Genomic DNA, 16,986 nt, shown 5'->3' with positions numbered 1-16,986 from the left:
CCCCCCCCAGGGGGTCTTTTTTTGGAAAAAACGGGCAACCCCCCCCCCCTGGGGGGCCGGGGTTTCCCCCTTGCCTGCGCCCGGGCCCTTCCCGCCCTTCCGATTCCAATGGGGATTCCTGGGGGGCAAGGCCAACCCGCAAACCCCGGCCCCAGTGGGGTCCGGGGTTGCCGCCCGGTTTTCCAATAACGATCACCGGCTGGGGGGTGGGGGAAGGCGGCCTTTGCCCACCCCCTAGCTCTTACCTGCCACCTGGGTTGCCGATCACCATTTTTCAGTCCTTCCCCTTTCACCTCCCGTATGCAAATTAGCCGCCATTTTTGTTGGCGGTTAACCGCCGTCTTAGTTGGCAGTTGATTTGCATAAGGATATGCTGATTAGCCAATGGGAAGGGTAGCCGTCGTACGCCAATTACCATGTTTCTCTTTTATTAGTGTAGATATCTGTTTTATTTACTTTCATTATGTATATTGGTAGAATCTTGTAAGATAAAAAAAATACTAAGAAGAAAGTAAAGATCAGCCCTGGCCTGTGTAGCTCAGTTGGTTGGAGTCTTTCTGTGCACTGATGTTTCTCTCTCTCCCCCTCTCCCTTCCTCTCTCTCTAAAATCAATTAAACATATCCTCAGGTGAGGATAAAAAAAAAGATGCAAAATGGTTTCTACTTTGAGTATCTTCCTTTCTTAGGCCCATAAAATTCTTGACTGTTGCTTTGCAAGAAAATACAGAATTATGATCATTGTTCTAGTTAATATTTGTTTTATTATTTGCTACTTTGTTCATTTCCCCTACACATTAACTTTTTGTTCCAATAACAAATCATACTACTATCTTAAAAGAAATCATCCCTGATCTCACAAGGAGATATTTACTGTTTATCCTGGTATATTTCCTTTCTGTTGTTTTCTATGCATATAAATATATTGAAATCATCACATACATTTATATTCTATTTTCCTGATTTAACACAGAGATTCTTAACCTTTTTTATGCTATGGACCTTTTTGAACATCTTTAGTTTATGGCTCCTCCAAATATTTTTGAATGAAGAAAATAAAGTAAATAGAATTACAAAGGAAACTACCCTGAATGCAGTGATAAAACTATTAAAACAAATTTGTGATATAGTAAACACATAAGTAAGAAACTTCTCACACCCTCTGTACATGGTGCAGATTTGATTTGCTAATTCTTTTTTTGGTGAAAGTTGATCTCTTTAAAAAAATTACTAAAAATTGAGTTTCAGACTATTTCTTTTTATTTAATCTTTTAAATTTAACACCATTAAACAACTCTTTTCTCCTTTGTAGTGCCTTTGTTCCATTGAATGTTCCCAATAACAAGAATTCTACAGAGTGGGAAAAAGTGAAGTTCTTGTTTGAAGAACTTGGAAGTAGTCGTAAGTATTCTTTTTCTTAAAAAAACACACAATCATAATATTTCACATTTCATGACCGTTGGGACTTTTTTGAAAAGCCAGTTTTTGCATTATTAAGAATTTTAAACTTGCAGTAGATGTATGCTAGATAAATTAGGAGGTTTGTGTTGTTAAGTCTTATTTTAATCACGTAACTATTATGTATCTAGTCTCTTGACTTCATAAAATTACTTCGTTGAAGAGAAAATATGATCTTCAAAGTATTTTAGCAGTGAAGGTATTATAATTTCTATGTGACCTGTAATTCACTTTGGATATATAGAAAAACATGTTAAAGAAATTTGCTAAATATTGGTTTTTTAATTTAACTAATGAAAGAACCCTATATTGCTGTTTGATCATGATTAAGTAGTCTTTTATAAATTGCAGAATATAAAGTGAAGGAATTTCCTGTGAGTAAAATAATATTACTAATTTACCTCATCAAAATGTTTTAGAATTGTTTTTCTAGAAGCTTGCTTTAATTTAGTCAACATGATCTAGGTTTTTAGAGGAAAACAAAATAGGTTCAGGAGGTTAGGTTAAGAAAGTTGTTATTCATTGAAAAATACAGTTGGCATTAGAAACTGATCTCAAATAAGAATGTTTACTTATTACTCAGAATTTTATGTGCTTTTGCACATAGTAACTTATTTTCAAAGAAAGCTAGAAATTTATTTTGTAACATGCTGAGTATTTTCATTACTATTTTATTTTCAATTTTTTTTTATCCTCATGTGAGGATATGTTTATCAATTTGAGAGAGAGAGGAAGAGAGAGAACGAGAGAAACATCGATTGGTTGCCTGTCTTACTCACTCTGGCCGGGGACTGAACTTTCAACCCAGGTATGTGCCCTGACTAGCAATCAAGCCCGCAACCTTTTTGGTGTACAGGATGATGCTCCAACCAACTGAGCCACCCAGCCAGGGCTGCTTTTGTGTTCTTTTAATAGGTACTATACATCCTTTAATCAGTAGTTCTTTCTCTTTAGCCAGATACAGTATTAAACAATGATTAAATTAAGTCTTGGAATCTTTGCTGTACAACTTCTTAATTTTCTTGCTTTCCACTTAAGATTTCATCTTCTAAATTGTGATCCATTAATATCTTGCTGATACCAGCAAGAATAAGAATAGCAGGTCTAGCATCTACTAATACTGAATTGTCAGTATTTATGCAGCTGATTCTATTGCTGAGAAATAAATTGCTTCCTTTTTTGCAATTAACTCTTTCAGGTCTCTTGAATAACTACTTTTCTGCCTTCTTAAATAACTACTCGTATGCCTTAAATATTTTTCTATAAGTTATGCTAGTTTTTGAGTATTAGTATAACTTGAATCACTGATTATATAGGTAGCATAATGATAATTTCTGTAATCTCATTCTCTTTAGTCTTAACATTATTTTTTAAAATCTCAAATCTTAACACCATACCTAGAGTACATTTTGCTTACCACTATTAGTAATATTAACTTTTTTGATTTGCTGAATATGTTAGCATAATAGTCCATTTTACCAATTCTAAGATGCATATTTTTTCACACTTTTATATCTTTGATTTGGGGATGTATTTTATATGATGGTATCTTAAAATTGCTATCCACCAAATGCCAGACCTTTCCTAGTTGTATGAACACCCTGTTGATACTCCTAGTAAGGTCAAGAAAACAACAGCATCAGTGTCTTTGATTTGATAAAATGGTAAAATATTTATAGTTTAAAAAATTAAGGATTAAAAATTTGCCTTGCATGGTTTGTGAATTTGTTAATGTGCTTTCTTCAAGTGTTATATAAAAACTTAGATGCAGGTTTTAAGAAGATATTATTCTAATTTTATTTATGAAAAGGTTAATATTGATTCATTAAATTAATCACAATTATATTTAGTTCCACAGGGCCTGCCTTTAAATTAGATCAATATTTTAAAAATTAGCATTGCTCCCATTTAAGAATATTCAAATTTGCATAGTACTTCGTTGCATAATCTGGTATATCATCACTCATTTGAGGTTTTTGTTTAAATAATTTCCAAAATCTAACTTGTTAACATAGTTTTTCTATTTTAGTATTATGTTTTTCTTTTTTCTGTTTGTTTGCTTTTTCCCCCCCTTTCCAGATGGGCAAGTTAGCTCTTTTAAAGTTAAAAAGTGAAATAAACTCTTTAAAATTTTAGGATATATATTAAAAAATTATTGGAAGATTAAGAATAAAGTAATTAGGAATATCAAGATTGAGGGGAGAGGGATGAGTCAAGGTCAGTGGCTTTCCTGTGTAGGTCTGCTATGGAGAAAGGCCAGAAAATTTTTTGCTACCTTTTGAGTATCTAATATTTTGCTGATTTTGTGTTAGGCTCCAAAATTAGTGCTCTTCCTCTTTAATTTTAAGCAGTGAAGGAAAGGAAATCTTAGTCTGAAAGATCTTTTACAAATCAATTTGTGAAGAGACCTTTAAAAACACTTTTCTGCACTTGGAGTTTAGTACTTCGAGGATGAGGGAATATATATTATTATTTCAGAATGTGTAACAAACCCACTTTTTATATTTTTATATTGGTTTGCTGAATATAAACATTTAAATAATTTATCTCTACTTTTTTAACAGTGTTTTTTTCCTTTGCAGATGGTTTAGCTGCCTTGTCATTTTCCATTAGTTCTCTGACCTTGATTGGAATGTTGGCAGCTATAACTTACACAGTAAGTATTATGGTGATAATTGAGTTAAAATCAGAGAATCACTTTATGAAGCAATTGTTTTTACCTTAGTCATATAAAGGGTGGAGCAAAAGTAGGTTTACAGTTGTGAGTAAGCAAACAGAGTTTATTCTTGTATTGTTATTTATTTATCAACTAGAGGCCCGGTGCACGAAAATCGTGCACTTGGGGGAGGGGTCCCTCAGCCAGCTTGCACCCTCGCAGTTTAGGAGCCCTCGGGAGCATGTCTGACTAACGGCCTATGGAGTGGACCTAAGCCGTCAGTTGGACATCCTTAGCGCTGCAGCAGAGGCAGGAGAGGCTTCTGCCACTACTGCTATGCTCACCAGCCATGAGCCTAAGTTAAAGGGCAAACCCTGTGGGAGCGCACTGACCACCACGGGGCAACTCCTGCATTGAGTGTCATCATAGTGATTGGTCATTCCACCATCAGGCTGAAACTGGCTCTCTGACATCCCCCAAGGAGTTCTGGATTGCGAGAGAGCGCAGGCCAGGCCGAGGGACCCCACTAGTGCACGATTGGGGCTGGGGAGGGATTGCGGGAGGACTCCAGGGCATGTCTGGCCTGTCGCTCAGTCCTGATCAGCCGGACCCCAGCAGCAAGCTAACCTACTGGTCGGAGCATCTGCCCCTAGTGGTCAGTGCATGTCATAGCTACTGGTCAACCAGTCAACTGTCTGCCCCCTGGTAGTCATTGCACATCATTGCGAGCAGTTGAGCAGCCTTAGCATATCATTAGCATATTATGCTTTGATTGGTTGAATGGCCAACTGGACTACTGGACACTTAGCATATTAGGCTTTTATTATATAGGATTATTATATTTTCTATACGAACAACTGTAAACCCACTTTTGCCCCATCCTATATTGGGTTCAATTCCTGTTTTTTTCTTTAATATTTTAGTGCTTCTTTCTTCATTTTTCTTGAGTTTACTTAAGAGAAGGGTTAATTTTGAACTACTTAGTCACAATCATTTTATCTGTTTGTGAAAGTTACTATTCAGAAACAAACATTATAAGTTGTGAACCTTAAAGGTTATAATATATACCATGCCATAATAGATTTAGTGATTTATTAGCATATTAGAATTCTGAACCATAGATCAGCATCTGTTACTGATTCAGTAGATTTATCCTACTTGGGGGTATAGGACTTTTAAAATCAGATATTTTACATAACTTGATATTTTCCTAGTATATAGAATCTAATCTTATACTCTCAGACACTTTGATTTTTTTCAGTCTTCCTAGAAATGGTAAGGTAAGAATTATAATAGCCCGACAAACATGCATATAGACTGCTCTCTGAGGTTTTTTTCTCAAATTATAAAGGAAGAGCCAATAATAAATGCTTCTTTAGCTATCTTCTGAGAGTTGTGCAGGAAGCTTTAAATATCTGGAATCTTTCCAGATGGATAGACAGATAAACATTATTTAAATAACACTACAAGATATGCTCAAAACTCAGTGGAAGAATGTTTTGTTACCAAACCACAGTCTGGCCAACTTTACTATCTAGTTTCTAGAGTGTAAAGAGAGGAAGAAGGGTAGGCTAGAGGGGACTCTTTTTAAGGAGGCAGCATAGTGTACATAGCTGAGCACTAATGATGAGTGTCTTTTTGTAATCAAACATTGAACCCTAGCTTTTCCATCTGTAAAAATGAGCCAATCATACACAAACTTTATTAAAAACTAGTTGAAAATCAACTATTTATAGATAAATGGTTTAATTACAGATAGGTGGTTAATAGTACTAGTTATTAGTTGTCTCCTAACATTATATAGACACTTGAGAAATGAGCTTTTCCTGGTGGAACGTGGAAGAGGGTACAAATTCATGGGAAGCAGAGAGGTTTCATTTTAATTAAGGTACCAAAAGAGGGAAGTTAATACTTAGCATACTTTAACCTTAAGTACAAAGCATTAATTATTAAAGGTATAATCATGTCTGTTATAGAATCTGTAACTGTTAGTATTGAAATTTGAGATTTTTTTGTAATGTATATGTCAGTCAAGTGTGAATTTCTTAGATATGCATTATTGTTTAGTTTATAAACTAGTTGATTATTTAAATTTTACCAAGATTATACCCACTGTACCATGTCTTAAGGAATAGCCAAATAATTGGCCACTCAATTTTAGAAGAACAATGTCAAGCATATTAATTAGTCTTCCTATTGTTTTCAGCTTAAAAAAGAGAGAGAGAACTCATGGGCATATGGACATGTACAACAATATGGTGATTACGGGGGGAGTGGGATGGATGGAGATGGAAAAGGTCATAGAGGGAATAAATGGTGATGGAAAAAATAAAATAAAGAGAATCTTTTTTAAATAAAAAAGAAAGAAACCTCTGGGCACAGATATTTATGTATATACTTTAATTTTCGGTGCCATCAAGTGGGGAAATGTTGAATAATGATATTTTTATAAAAAATGTAATATGTGGACACTGAGTTGCCTATAAAAGCAGTGACTACTGAACTTATTATATATACTTACCAGTCGAAAACTGAACATGTGCTGCTTATGAATTTTATTTGTGTTTGTATCTGTATATGTTTACCTACATACATCCTATATAATAATAGAGGAATATGCAAATTAGCCAGAACGACGTAACATCACGACTGCTCAGCAGGAGGCATGCACAGCGGGGAGCAGGTGGGCGGGGACTGCCATCACCAGTAGAGCCTCTGCGTGGCCCGGTCCGGGGCGCCCCCGGCGGAGGCAGACCCCACGCGGCCCAGCCCAGAGGCCGCCTGGCCCACGAGTGGCCCCTGGCTTTGCTATCTTGAGTTTGTGGTTTCCAAGGAAACAGCCAGAAGGGATGATAAACCCTCCGCAAACGGCTCAGCTGGCGCCTAAGCAGTGGCTTCCTTTAAATTGAGCCTTTCCTGCAGTGAATGACCCCAACCCTCCTTGGATCAGGCAGGTTCCTGTGGAGTGCAATCTCCACACAATACAATGGGGGGCCCAGTTTCGACCCTGGCAATCTCATGCGCTTTAGCTTGGGGCAGCGGGAAAGGAAGGGAAAAGGCATCACGCGGGGCAGCTCTGGCGAGCAAGCAGAAGGAAACCATGTCTGGCAGACACTCCCCTGCCACCCCCTTCAATGTGTAAGAAGAATCAAATAAACCAATACAGTCACCCCTCCCCTGCCCTGGGCGGATCTGGGACTAAGGGGCGTCCACCCAGGCATTGCATACCTGCTTCCCACCCCCTTCATCCAAATGGACAGGTTAGGGGGTTAAAGGGAGGAGGAGGAGCCTCGCAGGAAGGGGATCCCCGGAACCGCACCCCTGCCCTCCCTCCGGACCTGACCTCTCAGAGCGCAGGGCCTGACCCCACCCCCAGCAGATTTGCATATCCCAGACCCTCTGGTGCTTCCAGTCACTGGGCATTCCTGTGTCTTCTTTGTCTCCCAGCCGCTGATCCTCACTGTATCCTACCCCAGAAGCACTCTGTCCTCCCCAACTTTCGGTCTTTATAGCCTAAATGCATGGTGGGCGTAGTTGCTTCTCCCTAGCCGCTGATCCTCACTGTCTCCTACCCTAGAAGCACTCTGTCCTCCCCAACTTTCGGTCTTTATAGCCTAAATGCATGGTGGGCGTAGTTGCTTCTCCACGGATTTTATTTGATAAGAACCCAGCGAAGTCGCTTAGCAACTGAGCTGCTCAGACTTCATCAGGGACAACAAATGACAACAAATGACACACCTTACTTGGCTTTGATAGCTAAGCAATCTTATTCTTTTATTTTTTTAAAATAGATTTTTACTGATTTCAGAGAGTAAGGGAGAGAGAGAGAGAGAGAAACATCAATGATGAGAGAGAATCATTGATCAGCTGCCTTCTGCACGCGCCCTACTGGGGATCGAGCCTGCAACCCAGGCATGTGGCCTTGACCAGAATCGAACCTGGAACCCCTCAGTCCTCAGGCTGAAGCTCTAGCCACTGAGCCAAACCATCTAGGGCAAGCAATCCTATTCTTAAAGACTTGATTTTTGTCATAAACAAGTGGATTTGAATAATATCAAACCAATGTACATTTTTTAATGAAATGTCTCTTCATTTCTACTAATGAAATTCTACCTTAAAGCTTATGTTGTATAATCTATACTAATAAAAGGGTAATATGCTAATTAGACCAGACCTCTTCTGGACATCCATTCTGATGACCTTCCACACAACGCCACGGTGGCGGGGGCTGAGGCAGAGGCAGTTAGGGGCGACCAGGCTGGCAGGGGAGGGCAGTTAGGGGCGATCAGGCCAGCAGAGGAGGGCAGTTTGGGGCGACCAGACCGGCAGGGGAGCAGTTAGGGGCGATCAGACCAGCAGGCAGAAGTGGTTAGGGGCTATCAGGCAGGCAGGCAGAGGTGGTTGGGGCAATCAGGCAAGCAGGCAGGTGAGCAGTTAGGAGCCAGTGGTCCTGGATTGTGAGAGGTATGTCTGACTGCCGGTTTAGGCCCGATTCCTGTGGGATTGGGCCTAAACCAGCAGTCAAACATCCCTCGAGGGGTCCCGGATTGGAGAGGGTGCAGGCCGGGCTGAGGGACCCCCGTGCACGAATTTCGTGCACCAGGCCTCTAGTTTTATATAAAATGTAAAGTGGTAAATTGAAAATTCAAAAATAGAAATAAGTAGAGCAGTAGTTCTCAATAATCTTTGAAGACACTCCCTTTTAAAAGTCAAATTTCTCAGCCTTCCAGATGCTCCTGTATTTTAGGTACTTTAGGTACCACTATAAAAAAGGTCTCTGTATTAGCTAAGTGGTTGAGCATCAACCTATGAATTAGGAGGTCTTGGTTCAGTTCCCAATCAGAGCACATGCCCTGGTTGATGGCTCCATCCCCAGTAGGGGGCGTGCAGGAGGCAGCTGATCAATGATTCTCATCATTTATGTTTCTATCTCTCTCTCTCCCTCTCCCTCTCTGAAATCAATAAAAATACATTTTTTTTAAAAAAAAGTCTCTGCCCATGCTTTCATATTTAATGAGAGAAGTTTTATAGACTTTTATAAATAATTTAAAATCATCACTTTTCTGCATACAAGGAAAATATAAGTGAAATAAACTGGAAATGTATTCCTAAAACTTGACATTTGTAATATGAGTTTTCTGAATCACTTTTTTGAATTGGTTATTCATGTCCATGATTTATTATACAAGATTGTCTTTTATGCTATCAAGAGAATTGATGATACAGCTTTTCTTAAGAGCTACACGCTTGTCACAGGGATTTTCTCCGAAGCTGCTAACATAACCGTTGTATAAATTTAAGCTTTTTTTCATTATTGTTTTGCAGTTGTTTCTTATTTTGCCATGTGAAAGGCTATCTTTTTGCATTTACCTACCTAACTAGCAAAATGGCTTCTACTTTGAGTATCTTCCTTTCTTAGGCCCATAAAATTATTGACTGTTGCTTTGCAAGAAAATATAGAATTATGATCATTGTTCTAGTTAATATTTGTCTCATTATTTGCTCCTTTGTTCATTTCCCCCTTACACACTACCTTTTTGTTCCAATATCAAATCATAGTACTATCTTAAAAGACATTTAAAGTGGCAATAGTTGTACCCAAGAATGCAGTAACCAACGAAGTAACTATATTGTAACCAGCTATGACCATATTTGTGAATATGACAACTATGTATGACTTCTGCCTAGCCAATGAATAGAAGATGCATCCAAATTTCACTGATGTGAGAAAATAGAGATGTTTTAGAATTAGTGAATCTTATTGAGTACATGTTAAATGAATTGTTTCATTAGTCATTTTAGCAAACATGAATAATAGGAGTTACAAGTATACGCAAGACATTTATTCAGCTTAACGGCAGTGCTTGGTGTTGATTCTTTGCAATAATACAAAGCTCACAGGTTGGAAAACATCATCCTAGACAGAGCAGAGATATGTAGGGAAAAGATGCTTTTCTAAACTAGACAGTGTAAGAAAGTATTATAAATATTTGTAGTTTATATGTAGTTCTTCAAAATAGTTTGGATTTTAAAATACAGATGGTTATTTATTTTTGGAAGTTGAAACAAATAAAATTGGAGGCAATTTTGGGCATTATGGATGACCTAAAAGCATTTTAAGTAATGTAATCTCTTTAGCCTTGTTGATTTCCTAGTAATTCACTAGAGGGCAGTAGTAAGCAATAAAAGTTTTGTTTCTGAACAGCATAGTCTTTTCATACATTTTTTCCCCCCAAATAAGTCTGAGGTTGAATTGAAAAGATTGTGTTTAAAGATCTTAAAGTTGTGTTGATGAAATGTTTTGTATAATGCGTTATGTCAAGCTTATCATAATCTAAATCTTATAGTTAAATTTCCAGGTAATTATTGAAACTTAAACATGCAATCCAAAAACAAGCTAAAAGCTAGGCAACCAAAACCATGACTATTTCTTTTACTTGCTCTCTTCAGACAATTAAAAATTCTTTAAAAAAAATGCTGTATTCTGATCCTATGTTACCACAAGGTATTTTCAAGGACATATTTTTTTTTAAATTGTTTACATTAAGCTGTTCAGAAATCCAGTTCAGCTTTCTAATAAATATATGAATTTCATGTAAGGAAACAAGTTCATATGAATAAAGAATTCTTTTAAAATGATTTTTGGTTAAATATTATCTCAAAGAAATTATCAATTTAATAAATGCTTGTTATTGGAATAAAGGTAGGGGAAAAAAGAATTGAGTAGTCCTTACATCCTAAATAGGGTACTGTAGTTGTTACTAGTGTGGATGAGGGAGTCTGTATTTTTCCAAGTGATTCTGATTAGCCAAGTTTGGCAGATCTAATGATAAAACAATTATACAGATTAATAATGTTGATGAACAATGTTATATATTACTAGAGGCCCAGCGCGCAAAATCGCGGGGCCCTGCCCACCTGCGCATGCCTTGCCTTGCTTGTAGCCCCACCCACCTGCGCGTGCCCCGCCCACCCACCTGCCGCCCTGCCACGCTCACAGCCCTGCCCACCTGCACGCACCTGACTGCGCTTGCCTCGCCACACCCACCCGCGGGACCGAGACCTGCTGCGCCCCAGGACCCAGACCCGCCACCCCGGGGACCAAGACCCGCTGTACCATGAGACCCATCAGTGCACCTCCTGGTGACTGGTCGTTTGGTCGTTATGGCGTCATGGCCATGGTTTTTTATAATATAGATAATTGAGTTATAAGCAAGGCACATTTACAAGTTAAGGAAGGTTTTCAGACATGGTGTAATGAAGCTGAGCCTGAAGGGCATTGAAATTTGCTAATGAAGTAAGGTGAGAAAATAGGCATTCTAGATGAGGGTACTGTATGTACTAAAGTGTGGATGCTGGATAAAGCCTGAAGTAGTGTAAAATTGGAGTGTTTTAAGAACAGTGAATAATACAGAGGTGTGACATAAGGTTGGTAGGGCTTTGTATGCCAGGGTTAGATAATTGGTCTATTCACAAGTCCAGTAATTCTACCTTTCATTGAAAAAAAAAAATACCAAATAACTGTTCAAACAATCTTAGATGAAATTCTGACATGTAAAAATGTAGATGAACAAAGTAGATTTGCTCTAGAAAATGCAGTAGGTCCCTGCATCACTCACTACCTGCCTTCCTCTCTCCTGTAGTGGCCCTAAAGACACCTACCCAGAATCCTAGGAACTACTCCCAGAGCACTTTGAAAACTACCCTTATTAGTCCTTGAGGATGTTAATTAGAGGAATGGTATAATCTGACTTGAGTGTTAGAGAAAGATCAGATTGGATTATGTTATAGAAGATGGGTTTGTAGAAAGTGAGACCAACAGATTAATGTACAGAATTTAGATGACCTGCATTTGACAGTGGACTCTAAATAAGGGCCACTTTGCTTCCCAGACATGGGAAACAAAAGAAAAAATAAAGAAATGGGACTACATGAAACTAAAGAGTTTTTGCACAGTGAAGGAAACCATCAACAAAACAAAGACAACCTATTGAATGGAAGAACATATTCGCCAATATATCTGATAAGAGGCTAATAGCCAAAATATGTAAGGAACTCACACAATTTAACACTAAAAAAACCCTAACAATCCAATTAAAAAAATGGGCAGAGGACCTGAATAGAAATTTATCCAAAGAGGACAAACAGTTGGCCAATAGACATATAAAAAAATCATCAGGGAAGTGAAAATTGAAACTGCAATGAAATATCACCTCACAACTGTCAGAATGGCTATTATCAATAAATCAACAAACAAGTTTTGGCAAGGATGTGGAGAAAAGGGAACCCTTGTGTTCTGTTGGTAGAATTGTATATTGGGTGCAGCCTTTATGGAAAACAGAATGGAGGTTCCTCAAAAAATTAAAAATAGAACTACCATATGAGCCAGCAATCCTAATTTTTGGTATGTATCCAAAGAATTCCAAAACTAATTTGAAAAGACATATGCACCCCTATGTTGTACCATTATTTATGATAGTGAAGATAAGGAAGCAACCTAACTATCCATAAAGATGTGATTTATATATATATATATATATATATATATATATATATATATATATATATATATGGAATGGAATGTTAGCCATAAAAAAGAATGCAATCTTGCCATTTAAGACAACATGGATAGACATATAGGGTATTATGTGAAGTGAAATGTTAGAAAGAGACAGATACCATATGATTTCACGTATATGTGAAATCTAGAAAACAATATAAACAAACAAAACAGAAACAAACTCATAGATACAGAGAACATTTTGATGGTTGCCAGATGGGATGGGTGAAAGAGGGGAAGGGATTAAGATGTATAAATTGCCAGTTATATAAGTAGTCTCTGGGATATAAGGTACAGCACAGGGAATATAATCAATACTATTGTTATGGTGTCACAAGGGTACTAGCTATCAATGTGATCACTTTATAAGTTACATAAATGTCTAACCACTATGTTGTAAACCTGAAACTAATGTAATATTGCATGTCAACTACAACTGAAAATTTTTTAAAAATAAATATTTAAAAATAAAAAAGATTAAAAAAATAAGGCCCACGTTGTGAATATTGACTAGAGCAGCATATTTCTTGGGAAATAGTATTGAGTACTCAGGTTAGTAAATTTAGGGACCCAAATCCTTCCAACACAAAATAACATACAAGAGGGTAAAAATAAGCCTAATTTGGAAGTGATTGGGAGGACAGGGAATTTACTTAAATTGGATTTAATGAAATATTTTTGCCTTGGCATCTGGTTGTAAAAAGCAACATTGTACTGGCCTTGTATTCAAATGATATGGAGAATTGGTGATAGTCTATAATAATAAAAGCATAATATGCTAACTAGACTGGACGTCCTTCTGGATCAGCGGTTCTCAACCTGTGGGTCACGACCCCTTTGGGGGTCGAACGACCCTTTCGCAGGGGTCACCTAATGCCATCGGAAAACACATATAATTACATATTGTTTTTGTGATTAATCACTATTTGATTATGTTCAATTTGTAACAATGAAATTGGGGGTCACCACAACATGAGGAACTGTATTAAAGGGTCGAGACATTAGGAAGGTTGAGAACCACTGTTCTGGATGAAGCTGGGCCTGCGAGGCAAGCCCGGGTCCTGGGTGCCTGCTGATGGCCTGAGGGAAGCCAGGGTGCCGGCGGCCGGGGAAGGAAGGCCTACTCTTGCACAAAATTCGGGCCTCTAGTCATTACATAATACCACATATATATCAGACTCTTAAATGTTGTGTTACTTTTTTTGAAAATGGCATTTTTACCTGAAAATTATGTCATATATAGGGTGTCCCCCCCAAAAAATGTATACACACACTTTAAATAATTATAAAACCAGTGTTTATTAAAATGCATTTCATTTTCAAAATTGAGCTGTCAGCTGTTAAAGTGTGTATACATTTTGGGGGGGGGGCATCCTGTATTTAAAATAATATTACTAAATCACATTTTAATTTTGCTTTTTAGGCCTATGGCATGTCGGCATTACCTTTAAATCTTATAAAAGGCACTAGAAGTGCTGCTTATGAACGTTTAGAAAATACTGAAGACATTGAAGAAGTGGAACAACACATTCAATCAATTAAATCAAAAGTGAGTTGGTATTTTATTATAATTGGGAAGCATCAAATTACTTTGTCTTTGAGCTGCTTTCTGATGTGACTTAGACTTTGGCAAACATTTTTGACATTGAATTGTTTTGCAACATATCCTTCAAAAACCATGCCCATATTTATTTATTTTTACTTTATTTCTTAAAATATATTTTTATTGATTTTGGAGAGGAAGGGAGAGAGAGAATGAGAGAGAGAGAGAGAGAGAGAGAGAGAGAGAGAGAGAGAGAGAGAGAGAAACATCAATTATGAGAGAGAATTACTGATTGGCTGCCTCCTGCAATGCCCCACACTGGGGATCGAGCCTGCAACCCTGACTGAGAATCGAATGGTGACCTCCTGGTTCATATGTCAACACTCAGTCACTGAGCCACACCACTGTGACCACACATTCACAGTTTGATGTTGACCTTGGTACATATATGTGCATTGTCACATTAAAATTGTTTGTTATTTTCAATTTGTAAATTTGCCTAAGGAGTCAAATCCAACCTAAAGAAGTTTCATTGCCCGATCTGCTAAATCTGATAGATTACTTTATTAAGACCTTAATGGTAAAAACTGTTTCATTTTTGTTCTGTCGTTTTGCAGAGCAAAGATGGTCGACCTTTGCCAGCAAGGGATAAACGCACCTTAAAACAACTTGAAGAAAGGTTACGAACGCTTAGGAAAAGAGAAAGGCGCTTAGAATTCATTGAAAACAGCTGCTGGACAAAATTTTGTGGCGCTCTGCGGCCCCTGAAGGTAAATGGGTTTTTTAAAATTATGCTGTCACTCTTCTTCCAAGTTTATATTGTACCTGTCAGAGAAGTTGAGTTCTTTAGAGGCAATGCAGCATGGTGCTCAAGAGCATTTTGGAGTTAAAATAATCTGGTTTTGAATCACAGCTCTTTCATTTGGTAGTTTGGGCAAGGTACGTAACCTCTCTGAACTTCATTTACTCATGTGTAATGCAAGTGTTATATCAACATAGTTGTTGGGAAATTTAAGTTAAAATATAGATAAGTAATGTAATTTGCTGCTAGCATATTTTGTTAATTTGTACTTTCTATAAATAAGAGATCTGGGACTTACAATAAAATTTAGGAGCCCTAACTGAAAAGTAATAGACTTTTTTTTATCGTTAGATGATATGTGGCGAAAACTATGTTAAAAGGTATTATTTGAGATGGAAAACCATTACTTTTTTTGAGTGGGGGCATTATTTGCTAGCCTTGAATTCTTGGAAGTATGGTACCTAAACATAAGTATCTAAATTGAGGCCCTGGCTGGGTAGCCCAGTTGATGAGAGCATCATCCTGATATGCCAAGGTTGGGTGTTCAATACCTTATCAGGGCACATACAAGAAACAACCAATGAAATGCATACAAATAACTAGAGGCACAAATCAATGTTTCTCTCTCCCTTTCTCTCTCTTTCTAAAATAAAAATAAATAAAGCTATGCTTATTTTAAATAAATAAATTGAATTAAGGTCATCATAATATGACCCCGAGTCTAAAAAGTAACTAGAACTGCTGGCCACAGATTTCTATATGTGCCCATTCTGTATTTGGCATTTCAAACACCAGGGCTTTGTATACCATAAGTGTACAATGCCAGTTGTAATTCAGAAAGTGCAGTGCATAGACTGTTTTGAGTACAGTTGGGCAAAACGAAGCTAGAAAATGGTTTTTGGCTAAATTTTTTAAAAAGGTGTTTTATAGAACCCCGTCAGAGATCAGTCAGGTTGAGTTCTAATGCTGCTTTGTCTTCCTCTTAAAATTAAAAAGGAAGTGAGGAAATGCAGTGACTGCTCACCCCAAAACTCCTCTTTTAAAGAGTTTCTCAAAAATTACCCTGTTACAAAATGGAGGGATCTGGAGAATATTGTGCTAAGAGAAATAAGCCAGTCAGAGAAAAGACAAGTATCATACAATCTCACTTATATGTAGACTCTAATGAACAAAATAAACTGATGAACAAAAAAGATCCAGAGACATTGAAGCATGCAACAGATTGAGGTATTTCAGAGGGAAGCGGGGAGAGAGGGGAGGAAGAGATTAACAATGAATTTATATGCATAGCAGTGGACAGACAGTAGTGCTAGTGGTGGGATGGCCTGGGGAGGGGACTGGAACAGGGTGGAGGGAGTCAGTGGGGGGATGGAGGAAGGAAAGGGACATCTGTAATACTTTCAACAATAAAGATTAAAAAAAATCAGTTCTATGTATCATTAGTTTAACCTTCTGTTAGAATACTTTTTTTTAAATTCACCCTAATCCTTTTTTCCAAAGAGATTTGTCTTTATAGTAGGAAAGGTTTGATGAAGCCTTCCCCAACCTTATCTTACTTTTAAATTGTAGCTTCTTATAAATATTTATAACCAATTTGTAACATTAACTGCCTTGTTTTAAACATGCTGTATGTTCCATTTCACTGAACATATGCTTAGAGGGATTGATTTTACCAAATATAGGTTCTATATATAGAACATCTACATTACACCAAAAAGCTACTTTGTCTCCCCCTGCTTCCTTGAGCACAGACCCCAGACAACCACTAATGCACTTTTGTCTCTATACTTTAGTTTTATGTGTTCTATAATTTTGTATAAATGAAATAAAAATGTATAATCTTTTAACAGTTTATTGGGGAGTGTATAGTTTTTTGTCTGGCTTCTTTGGCTCAGCACAATGTTTTTGAGATTCATCCATGTTGTTGCATTTTTTAAAAAAGTGGTTCATTCTGTTTTATTGGTAATTA

The 16,986-nt window shown here is 37.4% G+C and overlaps 1 protein-coding gene across 1 annotated transcript in view; it reads left to right on the top strand.

Moving 5' to 3' along the window:
• LMBRD1 (LMBR1 domain containing 1) overlaps positions 1-16,986 on the top strand; it is a 77,795-nt gene that overhangs the window by 33,758 nt on the left and 27,051 nt on the right. The window contains exons 6-9 of the mRNA XM_006089324.2: positions 1,311-1,399; positions 4,039-4,112; positions 14,096-14,221; positions 14,833-14,985. Coding sequence (XP_006089386.1) covers positions 1,311-1,399; positions 4,039-4,112; positions 14,096-14,221; positions 14,833-14,985 — 442 coding nt within the window. The remainder of the gene's footprint in view (positions 1-1,310; positions 1,400-4,038; positions 4,113-14,095; positions 14,222-14,832; positions 14,986-16,986) is intronic.

This window comes from Myotis lucifugus, unplaced genomic scaffold (assembly GCF_000147115.1).
Source record: "Myotis lucifugus unplaced genomic scaffold, Myoluc2.0 scaffold_59, whole genome shotgun sequence".
Classification (NCBI taxonomy): Eukaryota; Metazoa; Chordata; class Mammalia; order Chiroptera; family Vespertilionidae; genus Myotis; species Myotis lucifugus.
The sequence above is the reverse complement of the archived record's forward strand: the minus strand, read 5'-3'. Positions and strand labels throughout refer to the sequence as shown.